General features: G+C 40.8%; 1 protein-coding gene across 1 annotated transcript in view; it reads right to left on the reverse strand.

Moving 5' to 3' along the window:
• TUNAR (TCL1 upstream neural differentiation-associated RNA) overlaps positions 1-20479 on the reverse strand; it is a 120334-nt gene that overhangs the window by 16236 nt on the left and 83619 nt on the right. Inside the window, exon 3 of the mRNA XM_065636747.1 lies at positions 12276-12570. Coding sequence (XP_065492819.1) covers positions 12276-12314 — 39 coding nt within the window. The 5' untranslated portion in view covers positions 12315-12570. The remainder of the gene's footprint in view (positions 1-12275; positions 12571-20479) is intronic.

Genomic DNA, 20479 nt, shown 5'->3' on the forward strand with positions numbered 1-20479 from the left:
GCATTAGTAAAACATTTTTAATTTTTCCAGCTCTCTTCTCTCTGTCCTCCTTTCCCTCCCAATCGCCTGTCCTTAGTGGGAAGGGGGGAGAAGGAGGGGTGAACAGGGGAGGCGGGGAGAGGGGGTTAACAATACATCTGCCATGGTTTTATTGTCACCCCGCAATCAAACCACGACAATGAGTTAGTAAGAAAGACTCCAGTTATTTTTCCAAAAGGATAATCTATTTTATGGAGAAGAAATTAATTCTGTCAATTTTTCAGGAAGCTAAGGTTTGGCCAGGAGCATTTTTTGTCTTATTTCTGAAAAAAAACATCCAGAGGACTCCTGAGTCTGTTTTTCCAAGCTCATGCCTCTCTTCTAGTTGCTCCCAATTTCTCCTTCCTTTCTCCAGCCCTTTCTTCACTGGAGCTTGCTTGGAGCGTGCAAGCCAAAGCAGGAGCAGCTCACTGGCAGGGAGCAGTTGCAGGTAGCTTGCAGAGCAAAGCAGTGTTGCTGCAGCTCACTGTGCTTGAAGGGAAATAAAGACAAAAACACAGTAGGTTGGTGGAGTCCTTCCAAGAGAAAGCTTAGGGTTGTACAACTCATAGCTACATTCAAACCCTCACGAATAATCCAAGAATCAGGCTTTTTATGGAAACCCACTGGCGGTGTTTTACTTTGAATATCGCTGCGTCTTGGTCTACAAATGTCAAAGGCATATCTGTAGCGATGTGCTGCTGCAGGCTGGCCTTGGGAAACCCTTCATAAAAATCTGTCAGCGAGGCTGGGTAACTTCCCTTCTCCGACGAAGTCATCCGCTCTGGTCACAGCTACACTCTCTGCGCTCTCCCTGGGGCTACAGTAAACATTACTGAGGAGGAAACCTGCATGACTTACAAATGCACAGCACTTCACCACATGTAGATATTTGCAAATTATTAAGGAATAGAGTAGCTTTGTTACAGATACCTGCGTGTACACCATGCTCCACCAGCATGAGGACCATACCACTCTTCGTACATTTCACATCCAGTTAAGAGCAAACTCTTCCACAGCACACTTGCAATGACATTTTTGTTGTATGCTGCTGCCTGTCACAGGAAGGATGGCCGAGTGGCCACAGCACCGGGTGGAAACTGGGGAGTTAGGGCCTCTGGAGTCCTGGGTGCACCTCCATGAGCATGGGGACACCCTTTTCAGGTGTGAAATTGGTCAGTGTGAACATCCCAGGCTCTGAGAAGCTGCATCTCCATCCTCCGTGCTCATTAGCACTCTGTCCCCAGATATGTGCTGCCAGGAGTTCGCTGTGCAGAGCTACCAAACTTTCATTGAAGCACCGGATTTCCATCTTGTCAAGCATGGTACGGGCTGCTTCTCCCTCACTGTTGTCAGATGGCAATTGCTAACCAGGAAAACAAGGCTTTGCAAAAATGACTGCTCTTCATAGATGGCACATTGCCTTCTCTCAAGAGCCATAATCCCTCTGTCAGGACAAATCTCTGCTGCCTTCCTTCTGCTTTCTCATTCCTGACTTCTTGTAAATGCTAATTTGGGGTTTTTTTTCTGTGCCATTCTGCTGTCCAAACTGTAAACACTAGAATGTTGCTAGTCATCTCATCAAAGGAAGATTTACAGATCTTCATTATTTTATTATAAATTTACACTTTTTTTTTTTTAATACAGCATAGTAAACAAGGTATTCAAGACCTCCCAAACATAGGTTGTAAACCCTGTTCCAACTCGCAGTCATTTATAACAGACATCACCTATATCGCTGCTGCAGTCATAGGACTGCTGCACACATATCCGTGCCCAAGGCAGCTCCAACATAGCCAGGAGGGAGCAGAAGTCTCTCAGAAAGTACAAGGGGCTTCCACTCCCATGAAGAGCAGCTACCTGCAACCACAGCCACAATCCTGCTACCTCCATTAGGTGGCACCCCAAAGTCCCTGCCCTACCATCTTCCCTCTGCATTTTGCTTAAACCAGCTAGATCAATGCAAGCTGGGTACATTTATACTGGCTGTTTAGTATGAGTGTAAACAAACACCCTCAATGGAGGTATGCAGTCATTTTATGAGGAGGAAGAAGAAATCAGTTCCTTTCATTGTCGATCATTTTCACAGAGTTTTGTGGCAGACAAACAGGCTCTTTGAGTGAAACTAAACAAGACGTGTGCTAAATCTCTGAGACACCCAGTTGCAGAGCAACTCTAATAATACCAGTGGATATCTGCATGCAGAGGCGTTGTGCAGACACATAGATATGCCCTGAACATTTACTGAAGCTCTAAGTATGTGGCAGATAAATATCTGAAGCAGGAAAAGAATTGAAAGATTCAGGTAAAGAAATAGAGTGCAAAGCTACGGTCCGTTCGTATTTTCTACCACAGCAACTTGTACTGGTGGTGGTGATGAAACCAGCTAGTGGTGTGATCCAGCTGTGGAAGAAATCAGTGGCACAATTCTCACTGACTCCACCAGGTACCGGATTAGGCTTTGAAAGAAAAAGGTGCCCAGACAAGCAGTAGTGGCAGAAACAAACAATACTTTTTCATTACTTAGCCACCCAAATCGCTAGTGTTATGTATTGGCCCCTTATCCCTGTCTTAGTCCCTGAAAATGACTCAAATAGGAAGTTATCGCCTCCAGTAGCCTTAAAAAAGAGGACCATGTGACAAAAAAGATTCACAGAAAGTCCTTTTCTTTTGGCTGTCCTACTCTTGATAGTAACAGCTTGTACCAAGAACAGCCCCTGCCTCATGCTGCAGCTCTGCTTTCTAGCTTAGGTATTTAAGGAAAAGTATAGATACATCCACAAAAACATTAGTGAAGGTCAGTGGCAAATGAATGATCTTCACTGCAAAAAGAATTAAAGATAACGAAAGTATTAATCATTCATGCCAAAAATCAACATAAAGATCCACATGTGATGCTTACAACTGGGACTGGGTAGGTGGTAAAACAGGCAGTGAAACTAGTTACTTACCTTTTGGCCACCTTTTGCTGTTCTGTGTGCTTAGTTAGTTATGGGAGTTGCACTCACTGCGAATAGCTGCATTCTATTTCATAAGCATAGGACGAAAAGGCTCCCAAATTCCAAGCACACCCTTCTCTTGGGTAAGGTTCGCACTCTCGGAGGGGCTCATGCTAAGCCTCGCAGCCGTTCTGAGCACCTGCAGCTCCTGTGGGTGCAGCAGGGCCAAATCCTGCCAGCGGCTCACAGAAGCACCTTCTCTTTTTGCCTCTTGCCCACAGCCAAGCAGAGCACTGAGCTCCGCTCAGCCTTGTTTTCCAGTCTTCAGGACCTGAATTGCACATGTGCCGTAATAGATCCAAGAGGTTTCCTTTGAGCTCATGGTCCTGCACAAGCATAAATTGATGTATTTATTGTACTCTAGGTTATGTGAAAAAGCATCAGACTTGCATATTTGTGCTGTATCACCCAATCAGTAAGCTAGAAGAAGTAGGGCCAAATCCTGAGAGGGTTAAGCCAGTCAAGCTACATCAGCGAACACCGTCTGAAAGGGCAGACATTGTTTGGCATATATCTTAAACTGTCAGGAGGAGCAGCCAGCGAGCAATGCAGTACTTGACCTGTCAGCGTGATACAGATCATTTACATAGCTTTTTACAAACATTAACAGATTAATCCTCACCTTGGGACACACAAGCAAGGTTCAGTAGCCCTGATGAACAGATCTGGAAGCTGACTCACACAGTGGTTGTAACCTGATTTCCAGGAGAACTCAGCATCTTTACAAAAGCACAAGAGCGGACAGGACTTCATATCTCCAGACTAGGGGAAAAAGAAGCCTGAAGCAGATAGCAGCTTTGGCCCAGCCATTTGTGTCTGTGGGGAACTGAGGTTATGGCAACTTTCTTAAGTGCAGGTTTTCTGGCTCCTCATCAGTTCACACTGGCTGTAGGACGGGAGCTCTCACTCCAGCACAGAGGACACAAGCATGTTCATGTGCAAAGCACTGCATTTCTCACCCAAGTGCAAATCAAGCAGCTGAAGCAGAAAAGTCCTACCAGGTTGCAATCTCCTTACCCAAACAGCTATCCAAAGCATCACAGCTCACAGCATTTCAGTGGGATCTGGCTCTAAAAGCAGCAGCAGTCATCATATACTAACGCGTGGGTGAAAGTTGAGTCCTGTGCACCAGGCTTGGGCTTTGCAATGAGGAGCCGTAAGGACCTGTGATGGATATGGCCCACAAGATCATACTGACAGAGTTCACAGACCAAGAGAGAAAGTGGGACATGGCTATGGCCCATGAGGCCACGCCGGCTCTTTCATTGAATCACCTGGGAGCCATCATTTGTGCACACAGCTGAAGGGTCTGTTCTTAGCAGTATCACTGAGGGCTGAGGAGTTGTCCATAGACCTCAGGGGACTGGGAGATGAGGTCCTTGGAGAGACAGGACAGGAAGCGATCCCACAGAGATGTCCCTTTGCAGGAGGCGCATGCACGTGTGTAACAAAGGGGTGAGAGGCTCAGTTCACACACACACACGCCAGGACAGATGTACCCAGAGACACAGTCATGGGTGTTACCGATGTGTGTTCACACAGACTGGGATAGACGCAAAAAGGGACAAAGGAGAACACGTCTGTACGGGCATCTGCTAGAGACATGTGGGCAAGGAGGACACGCCACCAGATTCTTAAGATATATAGTAATTCATGTGTTTTAACTTGGTAAAAATGTTTGGGATTTATCCCTAAAGAATTGATGTCAGGAAGGTCTCCTCTGTTTTATGAAGGAAATTGCTTATTGATCCTGTCTGTTCGCATCACATTCACTCTGTACTACTCCCATGCTTAACCTGCAGGGAGATCCAGAAAGGTTGTTTCTCTCTTCATGCGCGACTTGACTTCTGCAGGGAGATGCTGCACCTCCACGTGAGGCTCCAGAGAAGGGCTGTGGGTAGGAACAAGTTGTAAGGTAGGGAGAACTAGTGCTTCTGATGTTAAAATCCCTGTGATGCCCATTTGGTGTCCCTGCTTCATGTACTCGTAAATCTACGGAAAGCCAGAGATCACAAATGAATTTTGAGACAGATTCAGCAAAACTATTATAGGATTCTCTCTGTAAGATTAGGTATGGCCTGCTTTATTTATTTATTTTTCAAAGGAATATAAGGCTTTAGCGATGCTTTTGATCTATCTCCTCTTGTGAAACATTGCAGATGTGACTTGTGGTCTTTTACTAGCCTACTAAAATTCATTGAGGAGGACTGGAATTATCCTGTGTTGAGCGAGCATGGATGGAGCAGATGGTCTGTGGGTCCTTCTGCACTAAATATCCATTGCATGGTTTTCAAGGCGGGAACAATGACTAGATCCAAAGATACCAGTGATCCCTTGCAATTCCATTAGAAAGCACATGAACAAATGCTGAATTTGAGGGATAACAAGAGCAGAAGTAACAGACCAGCCCTTCTTCAACCAGCTCTGATTTGCTAGTGATGTTAAAACAGTATTAAAAGGTACATCGCAGTGCACTCTTAGGATGTTTCCAGGGACATGACATATTGAAACACTCTGAACATTACACTAAATCATATCAAATATGCTGTTCCTTTTATACTGAGTTAATAGTATCCCAGAGTGGCTCCAAAGAAGCAGGTACAAGTTGGATTGTCACACATTTCCACAGCAGCATTCTGAGAACACACCCAGCTCTGCCAAGATCCAGAAGATTTTGGTGCAACACAGAGCATTTGTCGTGGGATGAAAACACAGGAGGCCAAAAGAAATGGATATGACATCTGTGAAATGGATGACTCTTCCTAAGGAAAGCTTTGTTTTTGAGCTCTGATTAATACAGACAGAGAACAAATACTATGTTCAGCAGCACAGAAAAAATACTATCCTAAGGGTCACTGTGGTCATCCATTAAGAGCCACTTTCGAGAATGCTTTAAAAGCCCTTTCAAAATCCTACCTTCTTCTGCTAAGTATTATGTGATGCTTCTATATTCAGTGAATACCTGAACAAATCCCTCCCAACCAGTTTTTGGTTTAGGCACAAAGTAAAATAGAAATTCCAACAACACACAGGTCACAGATCTTAATAAACAGGCTTTCCATCTGCTTTCTCATCCAAAATTTAAATGGTTTTGTTTTCAAGCATGAGACTTGCCTTCCTTAAAGGAAAGTTTATTTCACTCTTAACATAGTTCAGTAACATCTCACTTTACAGACAGTATTGCTAGGTTTTGGGATGTGTCAAAGTGAAGTCCTCATTTTTCTCACCAAATATATCACAGTTTCGCATGGAGGAGAAAGTGATGCTTTTCAATATCTGAAGATATATGCATAAAATTATAAGTCACAATTTTTCAGAAGTTAAGAATATGCATTGCATTAATATCCTCATCAAATAGGTAACAAGCTGTCAAGGCATGATTTATATTCACAAACACCACATTCTTTTCTCCTCTCACCACTCCTTTCTAGCCTGGTTGAAAACTGGAACAGGCATTCCTCCGCTCTGTTTTCTCATAAAGAGATGTACCAGACATCCTTTACCCTTTTTGCAATCTCTAATTTCATCAAAGCTTACTGATCTCTTTGGCTCATCAGCTTTTCTCCAGGCATTTTGTTTCTGAGGCTCTTATAATGAATGAAATTCTTTATTTATGTTCATGGACTTCAGTAGTTCTCCAATGCTTCTTAGCCAACTAAAAACCACCTTACCTGCCAAAGTTCAATAATTATCCTACCATAATAATTAGATTTTTTTCCTGATCTATTAATGTCATGGGAAATATACAAATATTACAAATCCCATGCTCAGATCCTCAAAGGCATTTAGATCCCTTAGGCTGCCTAGTTTAAAAAAGAACTGGGAGACATATGATATGTTAAGCTTTTAAACATCAGCATGTGCTTGAACTTAAACACTTTTATGTATTCTAATATCCAAGGTTCCATGGAAAAATTGCCAGCTTAACTGAAAAAGACTTTCAGAACTGCTTTGATTTTATTTACAGGTAATATTAGGTCTGGTTCAGGACAGAGGGCTTAGGTATGCCTGGGATGACCCTGTGCACCATCACTGCTGTTGAAAATAGAGTGTAAGTGAACCTACTGGCTGCCCTGAGCTCTGTGCATTGGAGAAGAGTATTTTGAAGCAAGTTATGTAATTGCTTACTTTAATGGAGCATGTATTGACTAAGGCAATCCTTTCTAACCCTTTTCCATTGTAAGCCAGTAAAAAGTTCATGTCAGAAAAAATATAAGTGTGTACTTGATGCACTAGGGTGCATTTTAAGTTCTCTTCTTTACACTTCTCAGGAATAAAACACAAATGAGATGAGGTTTCCAGTGGAAGTATTGCTTTTAATCAGACTGTCATACTCTTCTGCATTAGTATGTCATTGGGTAATTGGGTAAGTGCAACACCTGTCAGCATCCAGAGGTGTGTCACACCTGGAGCTAATAAGTAGACCAGAGTGAGCAGATACCCCTTAAGCTTCTGGGATAGTCTGCTGCAGAGCTCATTCCAAAACTCTGGCACATTTGCAAAAAGCTTTTTTTCCAATTTTAGCAGCTACATAGTTTTTGTACAAAGTGTCTGTTCTTTTTTTCATAAAGAGGATAAAAAGCTGAAAGATTACTTTGGACAGAGGAGACATACCAGGGTTAATAAACATCAGTGTTAGGTACCATATTCTCTGTGTCATCTTTTTTGCACACGAGTGCTGGACTTATAATAACCCGTGTGAATTCTGGATGGAAAAGCATCAGTCTTTTTACATTTTAACTGGATTTTTTACTGTGTTGGAATTTGATTCATTTACCAAGAGCCCTCAAAACTATTACTTACCCTCACAGCTATCCCTAAACCCTGAGAGCTTAAACAGAGACACATATACATCCTCCAGAACCTGTGTGGCACATTTAGGATATTTCTGTTTATTAATTTTCCATTTAATCTAGGATATGCTTCCCCTGTGTAGTAAAGCAATTACATAAGTAATGGTTACATTCAAAGAGAGTGGCTTGGGAGAGAAAAAAGAATATTTAGGACAACCGTGTCAGACTGGAAAGGAAGTACGCATCAATAATTCCCTTTCACGTTTGATACTTCAACTAGTATTAACTTAAAGGTCCAAATGCAAGTCATTAAGAAGAAAAAAAAAAAAAGAACAAAATTAAGAACAACTTTGCGGGGATAGTGATGAACTGAGAATAAGGACATTTGTGTTCAATTCTGAGCTCTTCCTTTGCCAGCATAGCTTTGGGCAGTTTCTTTGTTCCTCGGTTCCTTATATATTTAATCAGGATATTAATACTCGATGAATTCTACTCTTAGCCTGCCTGCCTTTGGAAGGTCTCCTGAAGATTTCTGTAGTAGAAACTACTTCTTGTGGTATCTGCAAAACTCTCAGCAAAACAGAGGCCTCCTTTTTGTTGAAGACACAAGAATTATTAAAGGAGGGGATCACAATCAGAGCTTACGTCCACCGCAGACCTGATAAAAACCACTGTTTAGTGTCAGTAATATGGGGCTATACAATATGTACTGCTAAAGATGGCACTTCAGAGAGCTTCTAATTAAAGAGCTGACGTGTGAGGGAAAATAAATGTTGAGACAGCTGTGGCAGATGTAGTTAAAAATATATAACATTTCCCTCTCTAAATATATATATATAATGTTTTACAAATTTTCACTGGGAAGAACAGATGAACAGATAAACAGATATCAGTACAATTTCTTGTAACAAATGGAAGTCTGATTTAAAATGTTAAAATGAAATGTGTCATTTTGAAATCAGTATTTACATACATGTGGATTTTTAGAGCTTTTCATTTTTAACAAACATTATGTCATTTAGATTTTATATCCTGGCTTATGAAAAGCACAGATGCTAATCTACTGAAATTTCTTGTCAGATAAATATTCTTTCTATAGTTATTTATGTTTAAGCAACAAATGTTTAAGACTCATTTGGTTTTGTTTTGGATTTTTTTGCAGGCCTTTCAAAAATCAGGTTTTTGCTGGATCTTGAATCGAGACAGCTCAAGGCATTCCAAGTACAGGAACTGCTTAGGTGTTGTATTATTAAAGTACATTTTTCTTGACTAGAAATAGTTCCTGCAAGTGTGGAAAGTATTTCCACTGTTCAGTATAACTTCCCTGATAATGCAGATGTTTCAAGCTCTAATTCACATAGTTTATCTAAAGAAACGATTCACTGGACTGAAATGAAATACATGTGTTTTCAGCATCAGACCTTTATTGAATAGTATCTTAAAAGAAAAGGAAATTACTAATTTAATTTGCTTTAGAATTGACAAAGCCAAACATAGCAAATGTTTAAAGTAAATAATTGAAAATGTCACTAAATAAAGAGTTCTAAGTCACAGTAAATCATTGACAGAAATGTCTACTAAAGACAACGAAGATCCTGTATTGTGCAAAACCTTCTGTCCTAAAATCACACACTCTTCAGAAAATAATCCACTATTCTTGCTATGTATATGTTGCTATTATGGGGATAAAATAAACAAACCTATTGCTGCATTAGTGTACTGGATACATCTTAAAGGTTGCTATGCTTGCTTTTTGTAATATTTTTCATTCCTCCATAGTGCATAATCTAGCACAAAAAAATTCTTATGCGCTGTATTCTGAAAATGAACTGTTCTTTACAAATTACAGTGAAGGAAATATTACTTGTTATGTAACATATATCTTAATAATATAGACATTTATAAGCATGCAAAATTGCACAGAGAAGGAAAATCTAGATGATTTTATGCTCCATATTTCAATAGATATCTACATTCTGTAGGAAGTTTACTATAATTATGACTTCATATTGTGCTTCTATACCCTAAAGATAAATATGTTCCTGGATCAAGTAAAGAGCTAAACAGCATGTATTAACCAAAAAAATGGAAATATTTAATGTAGTAGAAAGCTTGCTAAGTACCCTTGAACCTAATAATAGTGAGTACTTTTTATAAGATCAGTGATATTTTAAATGAATTCTTCTTGTTATTATTGTTTTTAATGAGTTGTCAGAAGAACTGAAAATACCTAGCAGCAATGTTAATACTGTCACAAAAATAAATAAGGCAATGAATGACTCCAATAAGAATACCCTTCTCTCAGATTTGGAAACAACTAATAAAAGTAAACTTCTGCATACTCTGATAGTTCTTCACTAACAATGTATCTGTACAACTGCATGATTTTTAAGAATGCAATTAACCTATTTTTCTTGTCCTAATTACAAGGCAAAAGGATTCAGATGTGTAAAAGGAAAAATTATTTTGTTTAGAAGAGAAATACGAATTATGCCCGAAGCCTAATAAATCTGTTTCCATGGCAATCAAAGACTCTGATCTTATAAAACCTTTCATAATTTATTCACATGAGTAGTTCTTACTCATATGAGTTGTCCCATTGATTGAAATAGAACTGCTGATGCGAGGAGAGATTTACAATGGGAAACTTGAATTTAGGATGCAGCCCTTGTTCACAGAAAAAGCCAAGGGGCTACTCCCACAAAAAAGAGCTTCTTTCAATAGCAAAGACTGGAAGACGACATTTATCGGTTGTGTTGTCCTTCCTCAGTTTTCCATATTGGTTCTTATACTAGTCACACATTTTAGACGGTAAAATACACAAAAATATCTACTTCCATGCATGTGTATGCATATTTTGAACCTTTATTCCTAAAATCAAAGCTGGTTCCTCTGAATCCTACTGAAAAGGAATGTGTTTGTATTGTCTCTCTTTCTTCCTACTGCAGTGATTTGAAAAAGCTGCATTACCATTCTCTCCCTAAAAACTGTCTTATGGAGTCCTTCATCACACAAGGAGGAGATGTATTAGGAACTACCACAGAATTTCATCTTCTGAATAGGATTTAAACTCTGATTCTTGTTCATGAGTCCTCGTGTGGCCTTTTTGGTTTGGCTCTTTGCATCCTTCTCACCCTCAAAACCAGCTGCCAGGAACCTGTCACCTCTACACCCAGCTGGACAGCCCGTGACAACCACCACGCAGACCTGCCCCTGGTCCATTTCTAACCCCATCAAAAGCAGTGGAATTCGCAAGGGATGACCCTCAGAACGGGGGCAGGCCCTTACCACAGTTTGCTCCTCAAGACCCACTCAACTTGCCCTCTTCCAAACTCAGTGATCAACCAGAATGTATAAGAAAATATGTATATTTCACATCACTACTTTTTCGTCTTTTACTTCTACCCTAATTTCTGAAACAGAGGTCCAAGTAAACCAGGCTTTCTGCAAAACTAACCTGTTCTTCCATCTCAGTGTATTCACTATATAATTCCCGATCTCCTTGGCAATTTCCTGATAATGACCCCAAATTTTGGTAAGTCGAGTAGTTAGTTAGTAATATCACCTTGTACTCCCCTAGCACCCTTTATCCCAAAGATGAAAGCACATTACAGCTGTTAATGAAAAATATCTTGCAACGTCCACTGAAGCCATTTACAAGAATTCTCAACACCCCGCTAATACATGACAAAAATTGCTTGATATGAGAACATCTCGTACTGGGTTTGCTTATTTTATGACATGGGTCATCAAGAGTAACATTGTCATAATTCACAGTTGTCATTTTTTGGCTTTCTGACATGTGTAAAAGGATCTGCCTCCCACTATACCTAAAACACAGCATCCAAGTCTGCATTTGATATTCGTTTCCCAGGGGAAACAAAAAGAAGTAAATCTTTTGTACCTGCAGATCTTGCAGACATTCAAAAACCCTTCTGTAGTTTTTATTTACTCAGATAATACTTACTCAGAACTACTCTTACATTGATAGAGGATTTCTTTTACCTTCTATTTTTGCCTTCTAGCAGTCAGTGCACGACTGAGGTGCAGGGCAGGTATAGGACCATGACCCCAGAGAGACAGACAGTGAGAGAAAGAGGAGGCAGGAGGGGAATGGAGGGAGGGAAAGAGAGAGATATCACAGCAAATTCTTAACCATCCTCTTTAGCATGGGAATATGTACAATACAGCTACTGATGTCCAAGTGCAAATGATAGCACAGGTGTGCACAAACACCCGCGTGCACATACACACTGTCACAAAGCAAGGGAGAAAGACAGAAATGATCTTACAAAGCTGCTGCAGTAATCAGAACACTTGCTCCTGGAGACAACCATACAAACAAACGTTCTTTTGTTAGCCGTCTACATTTTTTCAATTTTAATTTGATTATTGCTATTATTTTTACCTCTCACTATAACAGAAATATGGTTGTTATTATTAAAAGGAAGGAAAAAGGCCTTACCATGCAGTGCATCAGGAAGAGATGAGAAGCACAGAGCATGCTGCAGAGATTAAGCTCAGCATGGCATTCAGATATCCTTTGGAACTGAAGAAAATTGTCCAACCCATTCTTCCTAACAAAGCGGACAAGTTTTCTCTAGGCTTGAATTTTTCACCAGAAGTCAGATCCTTACTGTGCATTATATTTTCTTCTTCAGGAGATATATTTCCTCCAGTTAAGTTTCAGCTCCGCAATGCCATTTCCAATCATCTCTGAGAAGTTCTTCATTCCCAGATTCGTGGTGTCATCAGAGGGACTCCAAAGAAAATCAAAGAAAGAAAGAAAACAAGAAAATAATACCTTACCAAAGCCCTGAAATTACTATGCAGAAAAAGAGAAGAAAAAACAACAACTCCTTATTTAGTCTATTGTCTATGTGTTTACAACAATCAGTACTACCTCTTTGGTCTCATATATGCAGTGCTGATTACCTGTAATAAAGGAAGAGGCGAAAACTTTCCCAGTTCACACATGATGCATTTTCATTACTGCTGCTCAGCTGTGCACTACCAAACAACCCTCCTCATCCTGAGGAATCTTTAAAACCATCTGACAAAAACATCAGCTGTCCCTTTCCCTTTCCAAAGAACATGATTAGAATTTCTAGAAAAGTGTTGGAGAAAGCTTGACAAATAAGCCAAAAATACAAATTAGACCTAAATGCAGAACCCTCAAAGCAGGAGAGCTCTTGAGCAAGGCAGTACCTTGCCTGAGGGATTTGGGGACACATGCACTAAGTCATCGTAGGGAGGGAGAAAGGGATAAAGATAACGGGGGGTCTGGAGGGGATGGGGTGGGACCGAAGGGGTGTCAGGCAAGAGTGGGATCCTGAGTCACCCTCAGCCTCCTGCCTTCTCGCTGACAGCAGCTCGGGTTTCCCCTGCACTTTCTGCAAAGCATATTAATTGATTCTGGTTGCTGAGCAACTAACTCTGGGGAGCCACATCGACGGCTCCGGCTCCGGCTCCGGCACAGCTTCTGCAACAGCAGCGGGGAGAGGGTTCGGTCTCCCCGCCTCCCTCCCCTTCCTCCCGGGGCTCTCTCACCCTCCCCACGATGCCCTCGGCTGCCCTGCTCGGAAGCTGTGCGAGCAAAAGGAGGAAGCCCCAGTTGGTGCAGCGGGGAGAGGAGGTGGGTTGCTCCCCCCAGGCTGGGCGGCACCGGCAGCGCTCAGGCGAGCAGCCCCGCTCGGCGCTGCCGGTGCCAATGCAGCCCCCAAGCGGGCGACCGGGCCGGGGCTGCCCAGGCAGGGGCGCTGGCACGGCCCTGGGAGAGGTGGACGAACCAGGGTGGTGGGGTTCACCCGTAAAAAAACAGCTGGGTTAACCCTCGGTTTCTCCAGGCACGCTGCAAAGATGTTAAAATGACAACCAGCTCCCGTGGTTATGCCAGCTCATGGGGTCAACAGTGGGTTTCCAGTCGAAGCTGTGCCCACTTAAGCTCTGTCCCTGCAACAACGGAGTAAATATGTGACTTATTTCTGACCTCTTTACCATGTCGCGCTTCAGACAGAGCAGACACTTCACTGGCTGAAGGGGCACATAGTAAACCAAAACCACCATCCAGAGGAATTGCTGGGGTGTCTTTGTCTGCAAAACTGAGCTCTCTGACATAACGTTGTCATTGCTTTAACTGATGTTGTGTTTAAGTTCCTCGTAGGAGAGATGCAGCAATGAGGCCATTTAGTTTTGGTCCGTAAAATAAATGGGATAATTGGAGATGGCTCCAAAGTGCTTCTCCTAGAGCACCTCGATCAACGCCCCATAGGAATGACATGAACAATTTCTGCAAGGCTGATGCAGAGTGTATGGACTCTGAATAGGGCCTGACCACTGCAATTTGTGACAGGGCTTCCACTGACTGCTGTGACTCCAGGGCCTGGAAATAAATCTCAAAAACAACAGTGTCTGAAGCAAGACATGGTGCTTGAGCTCTCATTTTGGATAAATCCTTAGTCAGATTGTGGCATTTGTTCAACACTGACTAAGCTGTCTTTCCATGGCACAGGTAAGATGTAAGAAATGAAAAGACCTCAAGATTTCTCTCCCTATGACCTGGCAGTAAGTGCAATATCATATCTTGGCCAAACTGCTCACGCGTGATTACTGTCAAAGACCTGAGCTAGATCAGCTCTTTATTTCTGTTATAGTGATAGGACAAGTTAAAGGGCAAGGCCCTGAGAACTACCTTAGCTTGCAGTCACATAAATAAACCGAATTATCTAATTCTCCTCTTGGAAAACTCCAACCTCCAGCTCGTGTGTGCTATCTAAATGGCAAATACAGGGTCTTTGTGAAAAGGGGACAGGTTATCTTAAGCAAAAGAGTAAGATTTCTGACAGCAGCTTAGCCCCACCACACTCTGCTTTCAAGCTGTATAAACAAAGATTTACAGTTTAGCCTCATTTTCTTAGCAAAGCCAGATGCTTCACGTTTACACAAAGCTCAGGAAACCTGTTAGATCAGGTTAGCAGAACTGCTGTATGAAACAGAAGAACATATTCAGTTCATCCAATATGTCTACTGATATGAGCATACACTGGGCATTCCTAATCCCCCAAGTAGAGCATACAGAGAAATATTGGAACTTCAATATTGATTTAGAAAATGAAACTCATTTAGCCTCCTACCAACAACAGAATACAGCAGGGTATTTCTAAGGAAGAAACCCTATAGTTCACCTACTCCATGAAAATGTAACTCCTGAGGTCTTCTAACATAATAACCATAGGTTAAACACACTAAAACATACCAAACCCACATATAATAAACTGTTCTTGATTTATACGGTCACCAATTTACGTAATTAATTTTATATCATTGATTATTCCTTTATCTCTTCTTCTGAGTCTTTGGGCATTTCTTTTTAGTATCTCTCCCTGTACCTCACCTTTGTCCCTGGATAGGAATAAATCCAACAAGGTTTTCTCTAGCAGTGGATGATTCAAAGAGTGTTTTTTGTTGTGGGTCAGTGCTCATATATGACGCTGCTTCCTTTAGCCCACAAGTTTACTCGCTTGCAACAAAGTGTTGAAGAATGACAAAAAAAAATAAAAGGGTTGAAAGGGTGCTAACCCACCTCTGTCTCACAGCAGGATCAGTCACACACATGGTAGTCGTGGGAAATGGCTTTCTAACCAGCGCTTACAAGTCTTCTTTCTGGAGACTCCATGCTTTTAAAAGGTAATTTATTCCAGTGCCTCACTACTATAACTGAAAAAGTGTATTTCTAAGTTCCATTGCTGCAAAGTTAAACACGCTATTTCTTGTCCTATTCACAATGACCAAGAAAAAGATCCCTGCCATTCCTTGTTGCAACGACCTTCTATGTATATAAAATTCACTGTATTTCTTCTCAGTCTCTTCCCTTTCTAGATTAAAAACTTATCTGTACCTTTACTCTTCTGTCACTTTTTAGGGAATTATCACACACTGACTACTGGATCATAAGACTACAGAAAACTGAGTGTGAAATTACACGTAAATAGGGATGCACATTAATGCATGCAAAAGTAAAACGTACCAAAGATACAGTGTCTGGCTTAGGAATTGAGTCATGTAACGTAGGAACTGGGAAACAAGGGGCAGCTGCTTCATCTAGCTGTGATAATAAGGTTAAATGGTGTTCCAATATTCCTTTCTTCTTTTCTGAATGAAATGGGGTGACAAAAAGGAGGAGGCAAAATACAGCTAGACCGTATGTGTCTGTCAATGAGTCTTTCCAACCTGTGGAAGAAGACGGTTCCATTTAAGCTCATGAGAGAAAAAAATAATACTTTTTCCTTTGAATTTGTATAATGATTTATGAAATACTAAATAGAAGAGGTACTAAATACTAAACAGAAGAGGGAAGCTAGCACAAGATCTCAGGTAAATAAAACCTGAAAAACAGAGAAAATAGAGAAAAGACTGGGGAGAGGAAGTGCTTGGGAGTGATGAAAGGCTGGAAAACATATGAACATTTAGACTAAGGGAACAAAGAGAAGCGGAGATATTTCCCAAATTCTTACAAAGAACTTATTAAGTCTACATGAATGTGTGTCACCATACACATAGTAAAGAAAGGTTTGTTTCAACATGATAAGCTGTAGTTATTTTGCCTTTTCCACTTTTACCCCTTTACATTCACGCTGGTGCCTGGTTTTGTCCTCAACAGTACAATCTTTAAAAAGCCTGACAGCAAATTATTAATATTTTAATGTGCCCTGTTTTGTACTTTATTTTTATAAGGAGGAGTACCAAGCAGTGTTGAAGCTCTCTGTATTAGAGAAAATATAATAAAAAGTACTAGGGAAGGGCAGTTGAAGGGCAAAGCAATAAAATAACTATAGAAAGGAAGCAAGTCAACAACTGGTGATTTCAAAATGAAAGTAAACTGTTTGGTGTGTCAGAAGGAGCCATCAGATTATTAAAAGAAATTGTAGGAGAGGTAGGGGTTTTTTTTAGAAAGTTTGAAGCTGCTTAGCTTAAATTCAGCCTCTTACAGAAAGCAAGTGCAGCATCTCCCTTTCACTTACACAAAGCTTGAATTTAATCTCATATAAATGCTTTTTATTATGCATTGAAAGGGCTGACTAATGCATGTGTTCTGTTTCTATTCCATTTTCTATTTATCTTTTCTCTTCCCACCGTTCTATCTGTTCAATAGTAGTGTTATCGTCTTTGAGAAAATGAACGTCCTGTGAGCCTAAGGACCAGAGAAAGCTGGGACCCAGAGAGCCCTCATCCCTTGGGGGAATGGTACAACTGGTATCCCGTCAAAACCCTGTTGGTTACTGCAGCTGAATCAGACCAGCAGCATCCCTCTCTGTTCAAGCCCTGTAGCCAGACAGGGCCCACACTGCAAGACCTTGGGCATCAAAATAATAGGGAGATGCAACGAGCTATGGCAACTGGTTGAGCAGAAGCCCATTTCAGCTCTTAGACTGGCTCCTCTGTGTTGCTGAGACCTGATAACATGAGAAAGTTCCCAGGGAGACAAATGGGAAGAGAAAAAAGACCCTTCTGTCACTGTGATCTAGTCCAGGGTGTAGGAAAGGACCAAGTGGAAGGATGACATTTGAAGAAGGTGCATGAGGGCTGCAGCAAGCGCAAAGAGGTGGCCCAGGCTGGGGAAATGGTGTCTTTCTTCATCTGGGTGTGGACACCTGTGCTGCAGGAGGGACAGCAGTGAGGGCGGATGGGCTCTTTGCTGTGCTGGGCCGTTGCTGTCCCCTAATGAGCCTGGAGCAGAGCAGAGTCCCCTGCAGACTTAGATGTGGGCACAAGCTGTCAGGCTTTAGGAAGCTGAAGCAGAAAAATCTCCCAGGATTCTCCCTACAAGTGTCAGGAGCAGGGAAGACAAGGGACCTGGCAGCAGAAGTGTGCCAGCATTGCTCCTCAGCAGCCACTGTCACCAGGAGATGTCCTCACACAGAGCAGCACAGAGGGACGCCCATGCAAGCTTGAACTGAGTGCTACAGGGGGGAAACCTCCTCCCCAGTTCACCCAGCTGCCTGCCACAGTAGCCCCTGGCCATCGGGAGCAAAAGAAATAGCTTGTTTACCAAAACATTGGCCTTCATCTCAATTGTAGTTTAATACTTGACAGAGACCATCACTTGATTCCTTGCAAAATGCACCTTTTCCAGTAGCTGCCATTAGAGAACTGAATGAGATTTTTAAACGCAGTATTGCCTGTGAAGGATACAGTAATATTAACATAAATACAAAGATATGCACAGATCGTGGAAAATACTTGAAGTATGAAATAAAATATATAATTCCATTATGAAGCAAATTTTAATTAAAAACATGTGGAAATAGTTTGAAAAGAAGTTTTCTGGATATATTCCCATGTTGACCTTTCAATATCCCGTGTCTCAATTACCATTCAGTCAATTGCAGCACAAACAACTGAATTGATTTCTTGCCTATTTAGTTTAAATGCCATAAGACATGCATGAGAGTCTGAGCTTCAGTGAGTGCATTTCCAGATCATCAGCAAGCAATTAATTGGAAAAATCTAACCATAAGGAACAGATCTTCATTCAAAACAAATATCCAAAAGCATGACAGAGGATGCACACATAGTTCCATCTATATGCAGTATATTTAGAGTCCCTAAACCTATTTCTAACATAGTTTAAATATAATATTACTGTAACAATTATTTTCAATATTCTATATGGCAACTGGTCTCATTCTTTTCTAGTTCCCATCAGTGCAAATGAGACTAGGATATCCTCTCAAAAACTTGCAATGGTACAAAAATAGTACAACCAATGGTAAGTAAAGCCAGTAAAATGCAAAACATTTTAGATTTGTTGTTCTCTTTCTTTTTAAATAAATGCTGCTTTACTACAACTGAACCACTAACTGCCTAAGGAATGATAAAAGGTTACAGTTTGTGATTACTAATTGTTGGGCTTGCTCATATTTTCACAAGTTAGTCTGAAATAAATTTTAATGGATCTGATTCAGATTTAATTTATAGAAAAGTAAACCTCCTACATTCACTGACTTAAATGAAATCATCCTGAATTTAAATCAGTGTAACTACTAATAAGAGATACACAGTAATGTGTCCATTGTAGAATTATCTTCAGTTTAAATTCACTGTGTACAGGTAACATAGCGCTGCTTCCCTTACATCACCCTAACGGTAAAAATAGCATTTTAATATAGCTATACCAAAAATGTATGCACAAAAATGTGACCACCTGGCTAGTAGCACAGCCATATTCTCTGCAGAAAATACATACACTAAGTATCTTTTTTTCTTTAGAAATAGAAAATATGGCTTGAAATGAACTTCTTAGTACACAAATTGAACGTAAAGGAATTATCTCAACTTGTTTTAAAAAGGGATATTTTGACCTAAAATACCATTTTGTATAAGCAAGATGCAGTGTCAGTTGCATTTTTGGGGGGTCACCAACAATGAACACAGGTTACACGCCAAGAAGAGTGTTCTGATCCTAGTCCTCTGACCTAGGTAGCAAAATGCTCCCTGATTTCTTTGGGAAGAGGACTGGGCTCTGTTCTTCAGAGAATTAGCACAGTCTCGGGTAAAAACTGATTAGCCTGTTGCACCAAATGGAGACAGACTTGCACCTCTAATGCTGCTTAAATAAACTAGTTCCACAAGTACATTAAACCACTCCAGAAGACAGGTACTATTCTCTGAGAAGCAGTGATGTGTTTGCAGTGTTTGTGTTTGAACTGGAATCTCATCAGAAAAAACGTAATCTTGCTGTACAGCCATGTAGTTAAGATAGGACATGCAATGCATGAATTCATTGAATCCCAAGAGTGATCATCTGCCTGAAATCCTTTCCTAGATAAGCATGTTCACACACAGTAAAAAAGCTCTCAAGCAGCAACAGTTATTACTGCTGAATAAATATTCACATTATTTCTCAACAGGCAATATACCCACCAGGCAAAAAAAAAATAATAGTATGCTAATGAAGGATTAGACAAGCACTGGCTAAATTAGTCCTACTACAGCTCTGTTAAGCTCTTGGGTGTGTATTACATGACAATACTGTTTAATACCATAGAATAAAAATTTCTTTCTACCTTCCTTTTTTTTTTTTTTTTCCCCTTTCATAGAAGAGGTGGAGATTTCCTTTACTGGGTTAACTTCCAAGCATTAAAAAAAGTAACATAACCTGAATATTCATACGATTCACACCTAGAGCTTTTAATTACTGCACTACACACAGGACACTGCTAGAACAAATACTGCACAGTGGCCAAAGTAGTCCTACACATTATTAAATACTCTAAGATGCAGAGTATGAGTGTTGGCATGAGATTGCATAGTACTTCAATAAATGCACTTAGAGGAATTTGACAGAAGTCAGATTTAAGTAACTGCTGGCATTTCTGTTCTGAATACCATCGTTCTCCAGAATCCCAGTATTATTTTGACTGGTAAAGCTTTTCAAAACCTTCCTCTTAATTCTTCGCTTCCCAAAAGACTCATCAGCCGGTTTCATTTGGTTTTCTGTTTCCCAGTAGCAGAGGGATCTTTGTAAGCAGCTTTCTGGTGAAAGTCACTGGGAACAGCTCAGCAAGTCCCTGAAGTTTGACAGAGAATGTCCCTTGGTTGGGGGGAAAGCAAAGTCCATCAGCCATCCTTTGTCAGGCTCTTTTACATCCTTCCTAAGTAATTACTCAC

The sequence above is a fragment of the Caloenas nicobarica genome, chromosome 5 (genome assembly GCF_036013445.1).
Source record: "Caloenas nicobarica isolate bCalNic1 chromosome 5, bCalNic1.hap1, whole genome shotgun sequence".
In the NCBI taxonomy this organism is placed as follows: Eukaryota; Metazoa; Chordata; class Aves; order Columbiformes; family Columbidae; genus Caloenas; species Caloenas nicobarica.